Source organism: Acartia tonsa, chromosome 4 (genome assembly GCF_053477335.1).
Source record: "Acartia tonsa isolate MP-2025a chromosome 4, ASM5347733v1, whole genome shotgun sequence".
Lineage (NCBI taxonomy): Eukaryota > Metazoa > Arthropoda > Copepoda > Calanoida > Acartiidae > Acartia > Acartia tonsa.
In genome coordinates this window covers 38,105,532-38,122,163 of record NC_137263.1, presented here as the reverse complement: position 1 = coordinate 38,122,163, position 16,632 = coordinate 38,105,532, and the positions used below count along the sequence as shown (strand labels likewise).

The 16,632-nt window shown below is 34.7% G+C and overlaps 2 protein-coding genes across 5 annotated transcripts; both read right to left on the bottom strand.

Moving 5' to 3' along the window:
* Window positions 1-2,055: 2,055 nt before the first annotated feature.
* LOC145317080 (uncharacterized) lies at window positions 2,056-10,104 on the bottom strand. 3 transcript variants are annotated; one of them, XR_013878897.1, is made up of 10 exons: window positions 9,967-10,104; window positions 9,585-9,787; window positions 9,069-9,178; window positions 8,677-8,788; window positions 8,202-8,308; window positions 7,044-7,790; window positions 6,179-6,323; window positions 4,893-5,409; window positions 2,620-4,691; window positions 2,056-2,506 (listed from the first exon to the last, which is right to left on the bottom strand). XR_013878897.1 is itself a non-coding variant. In XM_080157966.1 (9 exons), the coding sequence occupies exons 1-9, from the start codon at window positions 10,008-10,010 to the stop codon at window positions 3,671-3,673; spliced, it is 3,006 nt and encodes a 1,001-aa protein (XP_080014092.1). In that variant the 5' UTR covers window positions 10,011-10,104; the 3' UTR covers window positions 2,056-3,670. The 3 variants fall into 3 exon arrangements, 1 of the variants encoding a protein (XP_080014092.1); XR_013878896.1 differs by having other exon boundaries at window positions 2,056-2,800; window positions 3,042-4,691; XM_080157966.1 differs by having other exon boundaries at window positions 2,056-4,691.
* LOC145317081 (enhancer of polycomb homolog 1-like) lies at window positions 9,698-16,147 on the bottom strand. 2 transcript variants are annotated; one of them, XM_080157968.1, is made up of 2 exons: window positions 14,497-16,147; window positions 9,698-11,125 (listed from the first exon to the last, which is right to left on the bottom strand). In XM_080157968.1, exon 1 carries the CDS (start codon window positions 16,118-16,120, stop codon window positions 14,612-14,614), a length of 1,509 nt encoding a protein of 502 aa, XP_080014094.1. In that variant the 5' UTR covers window positions 16,121-16,147; the 3' UTR covers window positions 9,698-11,125; window positions 14,497-14,611. The 2 variants fall into 2 exon arrangements, with proteins under 2 accessions (XP_080014094.1, XP_080014095.1); XM_080157969.1 differs by having other exon boundaries at window positions 9,698-10,192; window positions 14,547-16,147.
* Window positions 16,148-16,632: the final 485 nt, after the last annotated feature.

Here is a 16,632-nt window from a genome sequence, read left to right as displayed (position 1 = left end):
AAATGTATCAAGATAATGACCTAAGCAAAATTTGATCTATTTCCTTGACTTTTTGTTCTATTTGAATCAGAGAAACAAGGTTTATGCCTAAGATTATGTGAATTTATTTTCTATCCAAAAAGGACTCAGCAGCCACAGCACCTTTTGGCCACCCAACAAGCTACAGCTGCAAATACAAAATTTAAGCTCAGTCTATTCTACACAGTCATTTAAAAGATGCAGCCGCACCCATCAACCCAGCTTAGACAACTGCAAGTGCAGTCGAAACGAACCTTGCGGATTCGAGAAAACTGGGCGGCTTGGAAGAAGAATCAATCACTTTAATTACCCTGAACTACAGCCCCCTTAAGTCAAACTTAATCGCAGTTTACTTTGTATGAAACTGTAAAAAAGTTACTCATTACTAATATTAGACCATTAACCGTAAAAGATTGATTCAAACCTAATCCTAACAAAGCTTTAATAATTTACGGAAAGTATTGCAATTGTGAAAACACTTTTTTGCAATATTTATGATTTAAGGTCCGACAGGGCCCGATCCTGTTGCGCTCCACTTGTATGTTTCAGATAAATTTACCTGGTGTATACAACAACAATATATACACTAAATTTGCAATATACATACATTGTTAACTGCAAAGTATTATGCAAAGCCTCGTTATAATTGTATTCTTATCCTTATTTTACACTTAGGCTTAGGGTCAGCACATTCTTATTGAAAACTCCAAAAGATAATTTTATTTTTTCACAACTAGAAACCCAAGCCTTTGTAAAACTAGTCTTCTATATCATTTTCTTCAGGATTACAAGATTTTTTTATATCCTATTAAATTATTTCTACCTATTCGCCTCTAGTTCAAAAGAATTCCCATTTTACTGAATGTAGAAAATGCATGGAGGATAGTATGACAGGGGAGAACTTGTCGCCAGTTAACATTAACATCATAAATTGGTCACTTCGTTCATCCAGTAGAAGGAGAGGGAATTAATAGTTATTTCAGCCAGGTTCAAGTTTCACTTTAGTAGAGTACATGATAATCTGGTGTAAGATCCAAGTAATAATAAATCCATTCCCATTTTACGCTTTCATAAATGTTGGACGTTTGTATCCTTGTTTAAACTTAGGTTAGTTTTGGCCAAGACAAGGCAAATTTAAAGTAAGTTGAATAATAAGTGCCACAGCATTATAAAGGGCTGACAACTTACTATTTCACTTTATTAACAGCATGTACTAACTTTAAAGAACCCGCATATGATAGATGTATTGCTTACGGGTAGAACCTCAGATAACAATATATTTACTATCTCTAAATTGAACTTTAAACAAAGAAACAAGGACATTCTAAAGCATAGCAGAGAATATATAAATCACAAGTATTTTGAGTAATTGTTGAAGTTCGCGCCGTAATAAAATTAACCAATCCTACTATACAAAGCTGAATTAGCCAGACTTAAAAGCAGCGGCATGCACACTGCACAGCATTTTGACAGGCGGTGTTAGCTTTATGGCAGTGAAAAAGATAAAAGAAACCCATACCAATTCCTTGCCCAAGGAGGTGTCGACACCCCATTCCGCACGCTCATATGACTTAGGTTTACAACTCGTAATCTTTCTAGCAGTGTTGCGGAGCCGCCTTATTTTGCTGGAGCCGGAGTCGTAATTTCCGTTAAAAAAAGGCTCCGGATTAGATAAACAAAGAGATTTTTTATTAATTATAATTTGGTAACTCTATTTTGTCATGTGCAAATGTCTCTTTTAAGTTTTTCCAAGTCCATTTTATCAAAAATTGAACTTGTAAAACCTTTAAAAGTCAAAAATAGACGTGGGAAAAAAATATGTCGAGTTTCTCTTGATTTTAGGTCGGAGCCGCCATCTTCACAGACGGCTTCGCGGAGCCGCACCAAAATCAAACGGCTCCGCAACGCTGCTTCCAGTATTTACTTGCTACAAAGACATTTAAATTACACAAAAGAACGTTGTTCATATCTTTAAATAAAGGCCACAGAAAGACAAAATTCTTAATAATACATATCTTAAATTAAATAACACATTAATTACTAAATGCTATAATAATATATTTATTTTTATTTTCATTTGTAATATTTAATATAAATTTATTCTATATAAAAATACAAAAATACTCACCCTAACCAATAATTACATACAACTTACATAACAAAGTACAAAAAATATGTTAAATTTAGAAAGATACCTTGGTTATTGATTGCACTATATATAAAAACTGGAGTGGAAGGTTGTGAACTGTAAATTTTGCTAAGGTACACGCGGATTATAGCCATGAGTTAATAAGCTGTGCTTACAACAGTTAACTTGGAAGATTTAGGAAAATTAAAAAGAATATTTCGTTACAAATATATATACAGCTTAAAATAGGTACATTCAAAATTTCAGATTATCGTGAGCAAACATATCATTAAGTTTGAGTATAAAACATGCAGTTAATAACATTTGTCAATTATCAATAAGGGTTATGATTAAAAGACACTCAGAAAAGATTTATAAAATAGCTCCTAAGCTTTTAGATTATACTAAATCGTTTAAGAAATCTGCATCTATAGATCAGTTTTAGGTGCCATTTGATCACAAGGGTAATTTACAAGGGTGGTGAGAAATATACAATCTTTTTTTGATATGTTTTTAGATTATAACAACCTTACATTAGAAATTAATATATGTATGTATATTTTCTAATTTCACATTGAAAGAAAAAGTTTTTAAAAATCTAATTTTTTTTTTTATAATTTAAGATTTAGTTTCACTTACTTATCACGTAGATATCTATGGATTTTACTTCTTTAAAAAAATACCTCTATTGTTTAATTTGTGCATTACAAAATTAGTTCTTCTTTAAATAATAATTTTCTACAAAATTTTTAAGTTTGATAAACAAAATACTTTCTTTCTGTTGTTGTTTTATAATATTTGAGTTTTTGAAAGCCAACAAAAATAAATATCTAGGTATGTTTAATATGATAATAGGTACTTTACTTTCCATTTCAAAAATGAAATATATCATAACCATAAATAACTAGGACGATATTATCCATAACATAATATGAGATTCAAACACTGACAGAAATAACATAAAAAGTAACTTTTAATTTTGGAATTTTAAAGATATCTTTTTTTATGAAACTTCTGCGATGGAAGATTTCTGATAACTTAATCATAGATAAACATTTAAAAAATAACTAAACAAAAAATTTTCATTATAACAGAGTATTTTAATAATATCGAGTTATTTACATAGCGAAAAAAGTCCAAGTAAATCTGAAAATTAAACTATAACACATAAATATGAAAGAAATTTTATACAAGCAGTATTGGCAGTATTAGGTTATAAAAAACTATAGCCTTATATTAACAAATATATCGTGGTTTTATTCTACCGGTACAGGGCATGATTCATTGTTTAAGTTTTAAAATCATGAGGTTTATGCATATTAGATCAATTTTACTATGAGCCACAGATAAAAATCTAAGGGATTGGTATAAGACGAGATATCTTCACAAATGAAAACATATCCAAATTTTTACATTAAAATACTTATAGAGCAGAGTCATTGGTTTAGCAAACTTCATTTAATAGGTTTAAATTAGTTTTTTTTCTTCAAGAGATTCTTATAACTTCATATTACTAAAATTGAGCTACATATCCTCGCGAATGTGGATCCTTTCTGGCTGTACATGCGCGTCCTCCATGGATCCTGACCGTTTGATGGTGGACACCCCTGTTGTCGTGTCCAGTATGCCCCACTTGATATCGGACAAGTCCAGGGTTGTGCTGGGCAAGGTCAGATTGTGCACACCCAAGGGTTGGTTGGGCAGGCTCGAGAGAACATCAGAGAGGGGAGAAGAAGAAGATAGACCGGCTATAAGTTCCTGGCCGACAATACTGGCGGTTGTGCTGGAATCCTGATGCTGTAGGATAACACCGCTGCTGGTGTGGGTTACCCATGGCGGTGGCTTGCTTGAGTTCAACTGCAATGGTTCATTCAGAAACTGGATCTGCTGCACTATTGGCTGTTGTTGTTGTTGCTGTTGCAGCAGAATGTTTGTAGTTGTAACCAACCGTGGCTGCTGCGTCATTTGTATAAACTCAGTGTTGGTTATAGGAGATGTTGTGGTGAAGATAGGCATACTATTGGTACTCTGGATAATATCATTGTGGATTGTTCCACGGGTTAAAATAACCCCCGCGGTAGATGTATTCTGATGAGTGGCATCGAGTGGGTTAATCGTTGCAAACGGAGAGTTTCTCGCAGAAGCTTGAACAACTGTTCCTCCGGTTGATACCTGGATAGTTGTTCCGCCGGATCCATTACCTGCCAGAGTGCTTTCAAGATCATCGTCTTGGTCTGTCCAACGGTCAAAATCCATGTTTGAAGTGTCCATGCTAGCAGACTCAATAAGACTATTGCTGTTTGAAGTCTTTTCTACCAGAGTTGTGGCTGTAGCCGCGCCAGAAGTTGGGACTGTGGCTGGAGCTGCGGGATCCTTGTTGCCAGCTGCTTCGGCTTGGTCCACCCTCTCCTGGTGAACTCTGGTCTTCTTATGCCGTTTCAGGTCAGAGCTGGTTTGGAAACCCTTGTTGCAGTGTGTACAAAAATGTGGCCTCTCACCAGTATGAGTGTACAGATGTTTCCGCAGATGAGTAGACTCTTTAAATCTAAAATAAAATAAATATGTAACATTTTATATAAATTCTTAAACATTCAAAGAAACAATATTTTGACAATCTAATCCGAATTGAAATTGTGCACAGTGATTCGGATTGCCATCACTGTCTTTAATTAAAATTTTTTAGTGTCCTGTGTTTTTTAAAAATAAAAAACATGATTATAAAAGAGTAAATAATCTGATTGATTACCTTTTACCACATAGAGTGCAAGGATATCTTCTATCTCCACAATGTACCCTGAGTATATGCGCTTTCACATCAGAATTCCGAGTGAAGAGCTTACAGCAGACCCGACAAGGAAACTTATTCTGTGGGATGGACGTATTCTCCAGCTCAGGGTTGACATGATGCTCCTGGAACTTGTGCGCCTTCAACAACATCTCCCCCTTCATGACCCTGCTGCAGCTGTCACAGTTGTATGAGGTGACCTGGTCACTGCCAGGACCTGGTTCACTGGTCCCACATTGCACCTCCTCCCCAGAACTGGTTGTGGTGGTGCCCTGACAGCCGCTAGATTTTGCCGGAGATCCCTTCTTTTGTGGGCTCGAACGTTGTTGTTGTAGCTGTTGCTGTTGTTGTTGTTCCAACTGTTGTGGCTCGTTTTGACCTTGGTTATTTTTTCCTGCTGGTTTGGTTGGGCTGGCGGTAACAAATGTTGGGCTGGAGCCATTACCAGGAACTTGGATGTACATATTTAGACTTTCTCCTAGAAAATAATTCATAATCAATATTTTGTCAATAAGTCTAGGGGGGGGGGGGGGGGCGAAAGTGACACTTTCTGAAACCAAAACTAAAAGTCAACAAAGGAACTCAACTAAAAAAAGTTACAGGTCTGAGATTTTGCATGGCAGTTGCTTTATAGGGGTAAAATATGGAACTGTGAAGAAACGGCGGCGCAACCGCCGTTTCCCGCCGAATTTTTTTTTGCCTTTTCTCGGCGGTTTTCGGCGGTTGCGTCGCCGTTTCTTCACAGTTCCATATTGTACCCCTATGAAGCAACTGCCATGCAAATGTCAGACCTGTAACTCTTTTTTTAGTTGAGTTCCTTTGACTTTTAGTTTTGGTTTCAAAAAGTGTCACTTTCGCCCCCCCCCCCCCCCCTTTATTTCAAATAGGTAGTTTTAAATAGAATTCGAAACATTTTAATATTGTGATTAAAGGAAGAGATTTTTGATAAATATATCAATTAAAAAAAAATAATTTAAAACCTAATCTAAAGTACCTATGAAATAAGTACATGGCATCAAACATTTCAATAGAATATGTCGACTATTTGAGACAATAATGTCACCATCCGAGAGCTTTCATAAAGTTTTTTACCTATGAATTTAAAGTAATTGATAGATCAAACGGGCATCTACGACAAAATCCGACTTTTTTTCTGGTAATTTTACTTATGCCTATCAAAATCAATAAATAGCAGTTTACAACCCATTAAAGAAGCTAACTTGTTTTTTTGTTGTTGCAAACTTTACCTTCAAATATAGTTTGATTCATGATAGCAGCGAGGGGATCATCAGAATTACTGGAATCTTTACTGTTGTGCTGTTGACCTGGGTTGGTGGACAGGTTCTGTTGTGGACAACTGGAGCCAGAGTTACCTGTCAGCTCCATCTTAACCTGGAATAATAACGATGTTATTGGTAAAATGGTTTGCTAACATTAAACTATTTCTCCTGACTATCATTCAATTATTTTTTTGTTATTTGTAGATTTTATGTAAATTAGGACGAGAAAATTAAAAAATCTTCATTTTATGCAAAGTAGATTTCAAAATATACTTATTGATTTGAATTTCTTAATTAACGAATGTACCTAGGTTTTTTACTTTTAACAACTATAGATATAACTGAAGTCTACTAGTGTTTTGATTGATTCCAAGAATTTGCACTATATTTCTGAATTTCCTTGCGAAACTTGGAATGGGTAATATGAAAATATTTACCTTTAAAGAATACATAATATGGGGGGGGGGGGGGTATGCAACTATCTCGTAATCAATGCACAAAAGGCACTTAGAATGAAACTTGCATGAGTAATCCTTGTAGGTATATTTTCCCTAAATCGAACAAAAAGTTAGAAAAGTAACGGCTAATGGCTCAACCGTTTAGCCGTTTTTTTAAGCTAATTGGCTGAGCCGCCAACAGTTAGCACTGTAGCAGTTACTTTTCCAACTTTTTGTTCAATTTAGAGAAAATAGACCTACTATGGACTATAATACTCATGCAAAGTTTCATAACGAAATTCGGATTCTAAGTGCCATTTGCGCATTAAAAACTCCCCCCTTTATTTTATTTTTTTGCATTTAATATACAATACAGCAGCAAATGATTAACTTACTTGATATCCAGAGTTGACCGCAACAAAATGTCCGAGCTGGTTATTGTTGACCGTGTTGGTTGTCATGGTATTGACGGTGCTGCTTAGTCCATTCATGCCTCCTGTCTTAATAATTGTCCGCTTCATGTCTCTCATCTCCTCCATGCTCGGCTTCTCATCAGGCTCCTGCTTCACACAAACACCGCTGGCAGTCAAGCTGTTAACTGCCAAGCCGCCAGGTGTGCTACGCCAAGGCATTCCTCCTCCGTTACTGTTGTTGCCGTTTGGATTGCCATCTAAACTACCCCGTGTGATCAACATATTATTGTCCGGGTATAGAAAAGATTGAAATGTGTTTTCAAATGTATCTGCGCGTGACCGCTTGCGTGGCCGCCGGCATAGGTCACATTCAGAGTTATTCTTTAATACTGGTGTTAGTTCAAATTTTGAGGGTTGAGCACTGGTTTTGTCCGCATCGATGGATGCGTTAATTTCTAGGTCGTAGATAAGTTTCATAAGACTATAGAATTGAGTTTCTAGGGTCATTACTTGTCCTGTGTATAGTAGTTCCAGCAAAGACTGGACAAGATTTATTCTCACATCTGGCAGAACAAGAACTGGAGGCTCGTGCAGCTTGCCAGGGTTGGCCTCGCCGCATAATAACTCGGCCTCCAGCAGCCGCTTGAGAAAGGGCGAGGCTATTGAAAGAATTAAGGCATGAGCAGCTAAAGTTCCGTCCTCACATTGGAGATACACGTCAACAAATTCCTAACAATAAAACATAGTTTTCAAATAGTTCAATATAAATAATAGTGAAAAAATAAGTGTCAAAACTTAGTTTGTGTTATGTGGTCAATGATGTCATGTTTGCACATTTGGTTTTAATTGTCTACAAACAAAACGTTTGCCTATTTTGCTAGAAATAGGCCAGTATCTTTGTCAAATAATGTGAAATAATCTTTCCTATTATATATAGTTTTACAAAGAGATATGGTTCCTCATTTCTATGAAGCTTCATTTAAGTCCAGGGAATGTCTAACACTATTTTGCGGAACGGTTCCTCCACACTCAAAAGAGAAATAGCCCCTAGAAAAAAAAACTGACCCACTAGACGCCTCTAGGGGCGTATACCTTGGTATGAAAATATATTTCTATACAAAAACGAGAGATTATTATTACCTTTTTTATACAATACTCTTTAGCAGAATCAAGCAGAGAGTCAAAATGTTGGCTAAATATCAGTCTTCTTCCAGTTATATGGTTAGCACAAGGTTTTTCTGCTGCACCTGGTAATATTAGTTACATCATATACCTACATTATTTCAAAATTTTCTTTAGTTAACTTTTTCATTTTAATCTTTAAGTCTAGAATATCATACACAACAAAAGATATTTCAAAAATAATAAAGATATTTTATTATTTAAGTAGGTATTATTTATACATATACCTTTATCATATATAAAGTGAGCCTGGATCTTTCTTTAAAAGTACGCTATCACCACTACTAAAAATATCAAAGAAATGTGGCAATGGACCATTATAGTATTCTATTCAATGGAAATAAAACGCTAATAACGGTAACAAATAAATAGTTACAAACTCTGTAACTTACATACAGACTTCCCGTTTCTTTCGACATGATATTAAAATTACCTTGAGCAATGGTAAATATCTCTTTGGAGAACATGACCTCGTTGTTGTTGGAGACCAGAGGTTTTCTGTGGAGAGAAAGAATATCTGAGGCACTGGTGGCCACCTGGTCAACCTGATTAATACATTGATTAAAAGTGTACGTACATTGTCTAGGGTGTGAGGCAATATAGAATAAACAAATTATCAAACTGAAAATATTTTCTTTAATGAATAAACTAAACATCAATATTACAAAGTCAGTATTTTTAAAGATTTTACTATCTATCATTTCACAGTATAAGCATTTTTACAAATACAAACGTCAACTATTTAAATACAAAGTTATGTAGCATATTGTCATTACTATTTTAGAAAATTAACTTTTTCACTTGTGCCAAATCAATGTTAATTACCTGATGGTCCATTTCCATGGACTCAATACCATGCGTCTTGGTTGCTGGGTGTTGCTGCTGGTGTTGGTTGTGGTGGTGAGGATGGCTGCTCGCAATTACCATGCTGGTACCTGCAAGAAAAAATTAGGTTGTTGTTTAATTAGCTATGGTGTTTTCAAGTATAAGGATTGAATACAACATTCGGATGTGAAGGAATGATTTTAGTATGAAAGTATACAGTGAAGACTGTACATTTGCAACATTGATCAAAAGTGACGCAGCAAAATAAAACAAAATTTATTTCTCATGAAAAAAAGATAGGTAGGTAGTAATTTCAATTCTAAGCATTTAGAGACAACAACAAAAAATTAAACATAAAGAATTTTTTTTATAACTCAATAAATTGAAGACCAATTAGACTTGAAATCTGTTAATTAGTATAAAAAAATTGTGGTTTATCTGTCAGACAGACATATTCACAAAACATAGAGAAGCAGAAAAGCCACAATACTAAAAAATATTTGTTGAATCGTGTACCTGTGAGTGCCAGACTTGTATCAGAGATGGAGACCAGGCCTGAAGAACTACTGGTGCCAGTGACAGCCTCTGGCCCAGGATACAGATTCACTTGCATCATCGCAACCACATTCTTTCTGAACAAACAAATACTCAGATGATTAAGGTTTAGAAGTGTTGAACACTGTCCAATAATGCCCTTTGCATCGCAGATTATCTTAAAACTGGTAATATTTTCTCATTCTATCTTAAATTAAGTAATAAAGCACATGAATAAAAACTAGGTATTTTTTTAAGCATAAAATAGTTTTATTTTGGTAAAATATTGTCCTTGCGTCAATTACAATGATATAGCCGAGATTATTTTGCTTTTATTTCTTACAAATAAAAAAGAAAAAATTACCAGTTAAACACATAGAGTAGGTAACAGTATGAATCACAAGACATGTAAAGCAGTAAGCAATAAGCTTGTTTACTAGGTACTAGGGATGTAAACTAATATTTTATACATAATATATTACACAAGACTAAATAGTTTTACACATAAAACTGCGTGAATTTTTAAGTTGAACCAGGTAGGTATGAAATAATGCAGATTTAATAAAAATATAAAATATCACTTAGTAGGCCTTTTAATTTATGTTTAAATTAATTTAAAGTTAATACCAACAAGATATAGTTTATCTAAAAGTATAGGTAGGTATTAAGAAAACATAAATCTAATAGGTAACTTTTTTCTTTTACTTTTTGTAATGATTGATACATTTAATTTTATCATTTGACATAAATACAATAAACTGAAATATTTTCACATTTCCTTTAAAAAATATGACAACAAAGGTTACACAGGGAGAGCCTTATCACACAATTATCATGTCTTTTTATATGTTATTAATATCAAAAAAGGTTTTATACTACCAAGGCAAAATAAAGAAAAACATGTTCTCCAATTATCAGGACCTAATTATAGATAAGTAATAATAAGATGTCCTAATTATTGGTTAACACCAAAAAAATAGAATTATCGATATTGGTTTTTCTTGATAAGAAGACAATTTACGTCTTCTAATTCCCACTAGAATCATATCACACGAAAAATATTTAGGTACTACTTGATAGGCAAAATTATAAAGAAAAAATATTTGAGCAATTCATGAATCAGGTGATTAAATTAAAAAATCAACAGTTTTTCATGTTACTTGAATAACAAGCATACAAAAGCAAATAGGTTAAAAACCAGGTTAAATAAAAGTTTCGATTGTCAAATTGTTCTTTGACTGTGATAAATAAATAAAGTGAAAAAGTCTTGATACTTCCTAGCTATTTATTGAAATATATTTCGGTGGACATTGCACCCTCATCAGTCTTGAGTTTAGTTGGATGTTAAAAGTAAACTTTGACTATTATTTTCAATTGAAATATTTATTTCCTTTACATAATCATTTAAAGTGAAGTACTTAACCCCCAACCTCCCACAAAAAAAAATCTATTGCAATAAATAATGTTGGTAATATTAACTTAATATATGAAGGTAAGAATCTTAGCTGTTTAAATTGAGATCACTAGATTATTGATTTGATAAACAAATAAAAGCAATTCGTTATAGAGTGGTTTGGTAGGTAAGGGGGGGGGAAGTTCTGCCACTTTCGCGTAAACAGTGTGCTGTGGACTAGGTATTGATTTTAGATTATAGGTTATTTAGGATAAAAGTTTACATTTGGGTATTAGTTCACGTATATTTAATCATTTTTTGAATAGGTCTCCAGGTTCAGGTGCTGCAGGCTGGAAGGTCGTTTCTGGACAGGTAAAAAAAATAAAAAATTTTTGTTTGAAGAGTTAGAGAGCAACTTATAAAACAAAATATGCTTCTTTTTGAATGTTATTAACATATCCGAAGAAAAAATTAAATTCGGCCTCCAGGTTCAGGTGCTGCAGGCCTCCAGGTCCACTCTGGACAGGTAAAAATTAAAAACATTTATTTGAAGAGTTAGAGGTACACTTATTTAACCAAATATGCATCTTTTTGGATGTTATTACCATATTTGAAGAAAAAATGACAATCGGCCTCCAGGTTCAGGTGCTGCAGGCCTCCAGGTACACTCTGGACAGGTAAAAATTAAAATTTCTTATTTGAAGAGTTTGATGTACACTTATTTAACCAAATATGCATCTTTTTGGATGTTATTACAATATTTGAAGAAAAAATGACAATCGGCCTCCAGGTTCAGGTGCTGCAGGCCTCCAGGTACACTCTGGACAGGTAGAAATTAAAATTTCTTATTTGAAGAGTTAGAGGTACACTTATAAAACAAAATATGCATCTTTTTGGATGTTATTACCATATTTGAAGGTAAATTGACAATCGGCCTCCAGGTTCAGGTGCTGCAGGCCTCCAGGTACACTCTGGACAGGTAAAAATTAAAATTTCTTATTTGAAGAGTTAGAGGTACACTTATAAAACAAAATATGCATCTTTTTGGATGTTATTACCATATTTGAAGGTAAATTGACAATCGGCCTCCAGGTTCAGGTGCTGCAGGCCTCCAGGTACACTCTGGACAGGTAAAAATTTAAATTTCTTATTTGAAGAGTTAGAGATACACTTATTAAACCAAATATACAACTTTTTGGATGTTATTACCATATTTGGAGGTAAATTGACAATCGGCTTCCAGGTTCAGGTGCTGCAGGCCTCCAGGTACACTCTGGACAGGCAGTTATAATATTTTTTGATACTTTTTGATTTGGACACCTTACCTGGATCCAGGTGACCACTGGTGACTGCTTGTGGCCGCTGGCAAAATAAATTCCAATACAGGTAATATTTGATATTAGAGGAAATTTTTCTAAATAGAAAATTATTAAAATATAATAATATGACAAAATTTATTAAGTAAGTCTTCTATTTTTGTTCCAGGCAGGCTCTTGGTAGCCTCCAGAGTTCTAAAATGAAGAAAAATTTATTGTTCACTGGAAATAAGTAAATGACGAAAGTTATGTGAATATTATTTAGGATAACATTGCAAATTTTATGCTCTAATTTTTTATATAAAGTTTCTTTTCTATTTCTACATAGTATACCTTCCTTTTAAATAAAAGATTACACATTTGATTTACCTGTCCAGCAGGCTCATGGAGGCCGCCTACAGCCTGTCTGGAGCCTTAAATGCTATATTATACTAAATTATTATAATTTAGCCATTTTCTTTTTAGAAACCATTCCTATAAATTCAAAAATAACCATTTAGGATTTTTTAACTGGCTACCAACAACCAGCAGTCAACAGGATCCAGGTAAGGTGTCCAAATAAAAAAGTATTAAAAAATATTTTAACTGCCTGTCCAGAGTTGACCTGGAGGCCTCCAGTACCTGAACCTGGAGGCTGATTGTCAATTTATCTTCAAATATGATAATAACATCCAAAAACACGCATATTTGGATTAATAAGTGTACCTCTAACTCTTCAAATAAGAAATTTTAATTTTTACCTGTCTAGAGTGTACCTGGAGGCCTGCAGCACCTGAACCTGGTGGCCGATTGTCATTTTTTCCTCAAATATGGAAATAACATCCAAAAAGATGCATATTTTGTTTTATAAGTGTACATCTAACTCTTCAAATAAGAAATTTTAATTTTTACCTGTCCAGAGTGTACCTGGAGGCCTGCAGCACCTGAACCTGGAGGCCGATTTTAAATTTTTCTGCAAATATGATGATAACATCCATAAAGATGCATATTTGGTTAAATAAGTGTACCTCTAACTCTTCAAATAAGAAAACTTAATTTTTACCTGTCCAGAGTGTACCTGGAGGCCTGCAGCACCTGAACCTGGAGGCCGATTGTCATTTTTTCTTCTAATATGGTAATAACATTTAAAAAGATGCATATTTGGTTTAATAAGTGTACCTCTAACTCTTCAAATAAATTTTTTTAATTTCTACCTGTCCAGAGTGTACCTGGAGGCCTGCAGCACCTGAACCTGGAGGCCGATTGTCATTTTTTCTTCAAATATGGTAATAACATCCAAAAAGATGCATATTTTGTTTTATAAGTGTACATCTAACTCTTCAAATGAGAAATTTTAATTTTTACCTGTCCAGAGTGTACCTGAAGGCCTGCAGCACCTGAACCTGGAGGCCGATTGTCATTTTTTCTTCAAATATGGTAATAACATCCAAAAAGATGCATATTTTGTTTTATAAGTGTACATCTAACTCTTCAAATAAGAAATTTTAATTTTTACCTGTCCAGAGTGTACCTGGAGGCCTGCAGTACCTGAACCTGGAGGCCGATTTTAAATTTTTCTGCAAATATGATGATAACATCCATAAAGATGCATATTTGGTTAAATAAGTGTACCTCTAACTCTTCAAATAAGAAAACTTAATTTTTACCTGTCCAGAGTGTACATGGAGGCCTGCAGCACCTGAACCTGGAGGCCGATTGTCATTTTTTCTTCTAATATGGTAATAACATTTAAAAAGATGCATATTTGGTTTAATAAGTGTACCTCTAACTCTTCAAATAAATTTTTTTTATTTTTACCTGTCCAGAGTGTACCTGGAGGCCTGCAGCACCTGAACCTGGAGGCCGAATTTAATTTTTTCTGCAGATATGTTAATAACATTCAAAAAGAAGCATATTTTGTTTTATAAGTTGCTCTCTAACTCTTCAAACAAAAAATTTTTAATTTTTTTACCTGTCCAGAAACGACCTTCCAGCCTGCAGCACCTGAACCTGGAGACCTATTCAAAAAATGATTAAATATACGTGAACTAATACCCAAAAGTAAACTTTTATCCTAAATAACCTATAATCTAAAATCAATACCTAGTCCACAGCACACTGTTTACGCGAAAGTGGCAGAACTTCCCCCCCCCTTAATTACATTATTTTTAAGGTAAGTAAGAACGAAAAGATATTTCTACATTACTATTTGTACTAGTGATAGCAAATGTTATGAGTCTATAAAGGCTTATTTACAGGATTGTTATTTAATCAAACACATAATTTAGCATAATTAGCAAAGAGAATGATTCTATTCAAGTTTAAAACACTTGTTGATCTAATCCTCTGTACGGGTCCCAATCAATAAACTTTTGGTTATCTGGAGTCAAAGGTCGAATTAGACGGTGATCATCTCCATACAGATAATCAGATTGTGAAGGAGCATCCCACTTAGATGGAAGTCGCTCAATAACCAGCCTTCCACCTCGCCCAACTCTTCGTCGACAAAACCCAACATATTCTGGACTCCGGCTAAGATCAAGCGGGATCATCAATGGAAGGAAAGTTTCATGCGGTTCAGGGTTATCAAAATCCGCGAAAAGATCATCTGAAGGAGCTAGATATTCTACACCCGCCTTGCGACGGAAAGTGAAAGGTCCATCGTTTTCGTCGTTGTCGTCCATGTCTATATCTGATTGTTTAGTCCCGATACTGGAGGCTTTCTCATCATCTGAGCTAAGTGTGTCAGGAATCAAGGGAAGAAGATGGTGATGTTGCTCAGCCTTTAGCAAGTTAGGGAAACCATTTCTCATAAAAACAGATTTATGTTTACGTTTTCTGTAGATCCGCTTCTCCTTCTTAGAGCCAAGGCTGCTTTCAGCATTCCCAATATTGATCCAGGAAGTGAGAGGATACGGCTGGATGACCGCAGGTTTCGGCTGCCTTTGAATTTGGACTTGCTCGTACAATGAGCCGTCCCAATCCTCAGCCTGGACACGCTTTTCAAATATTTCTGTTACGAGATTCAAGTTTTCCTTCTTGAGTTTCTCTCGTCTTTTCAGAAGATCTAACAAACTTACGACCCTGTTGATATCACGTCTGAGTTTTAACATTCTCATGTATGAATCCTCTTCGTTTTTACGATTTTTCCTTGTTTGCATTTTCTCTGTTCTGCGTCTGAATGCAATGTAAGGATTAGCAGTTTGGCCCTGGACTTGATCACGATTAGGTTCACATTTCACTTGAGGCATCAAACATTGCTGTGTTTCTAATCTTTTATTCAGCCAATAATCATAAACACATAATATTAAATCATCATCCTCTTTTAACAACATTTTAGCCTCTTTCAGACTGACGACAGTCTGCCCAGAATTTTTTTCCAGTCTGTCGATCATATCTTCAAGAGTTATCAAGGAAACTTCAAATTTTCTCTTTTCTTTGAGCTCCTCTGTGAAGAATTTCATGTCCTCTTCGTCCAGGTCATAGTCTGGCAGATCCTGGTCTGCAGTAAGTGGCTGCACATGAATATACTGTCTGGGCTGTTTAAAGTTTCCTTTAATTAACTGATCATATGACTCCTGATCTTCTATCACTTCAGGTGTAGGTATAACAAGCTCAGCAACTTTTTTCACTAAACCTTTGGTTTGAGCTTCAAGAATATCTTGTAAATGTTTCTCCGTCTCCTCCTCTTTCTCCATGCCTGTTGGAAGCGCGGGCACTGCCCGGTTGATGGCATTCTCAGCGGCGAGCTCGGGCAAGTCCTCCGCTTTGTAGATAGCCATGGGCTTGCTCACGTCCAGCGTACGAGCGCGGAACGTGAGCTTCGACATGGTGTCTGAAAATAATATTCGAAATATAGAAATGTTTAAAAATAGTTCTATCCAAAAATTAGAAAACCGTTATTTTTGACACAGACACGTATAATAAATTAATTTGTTCACTCATATAATGTAAAATAACTAGCTGTCGTGCGCTGAGAGGCCGGCCGAGTAGATTTGGTTAAACACGGCAAATTAACATTGAAATTGTGATAAATATTGTGATATTCATTTAAAATAACAAAACCATATATAATTGAAATAGCACATTAAATGTAAACTCAAACTGTAAATTGTATTCTCACGCTCGTCTCTCCTAATTGGTGAAATCTAAAAAAGAAAGTTTTTGTTCCATATTTGATAATGAAATTTCACTACCTGAGCTACTGCAACTTTTATTTGACAAAAATAAGAAATAAAATCATATCTTTTTTAAGTTTATAAATTGCGAGAAAAAAATTCACTGCCAAAATTCACTATAGGTTTAAAGCTAATATTTTTGAAAAATAAAATAGAATAATGAA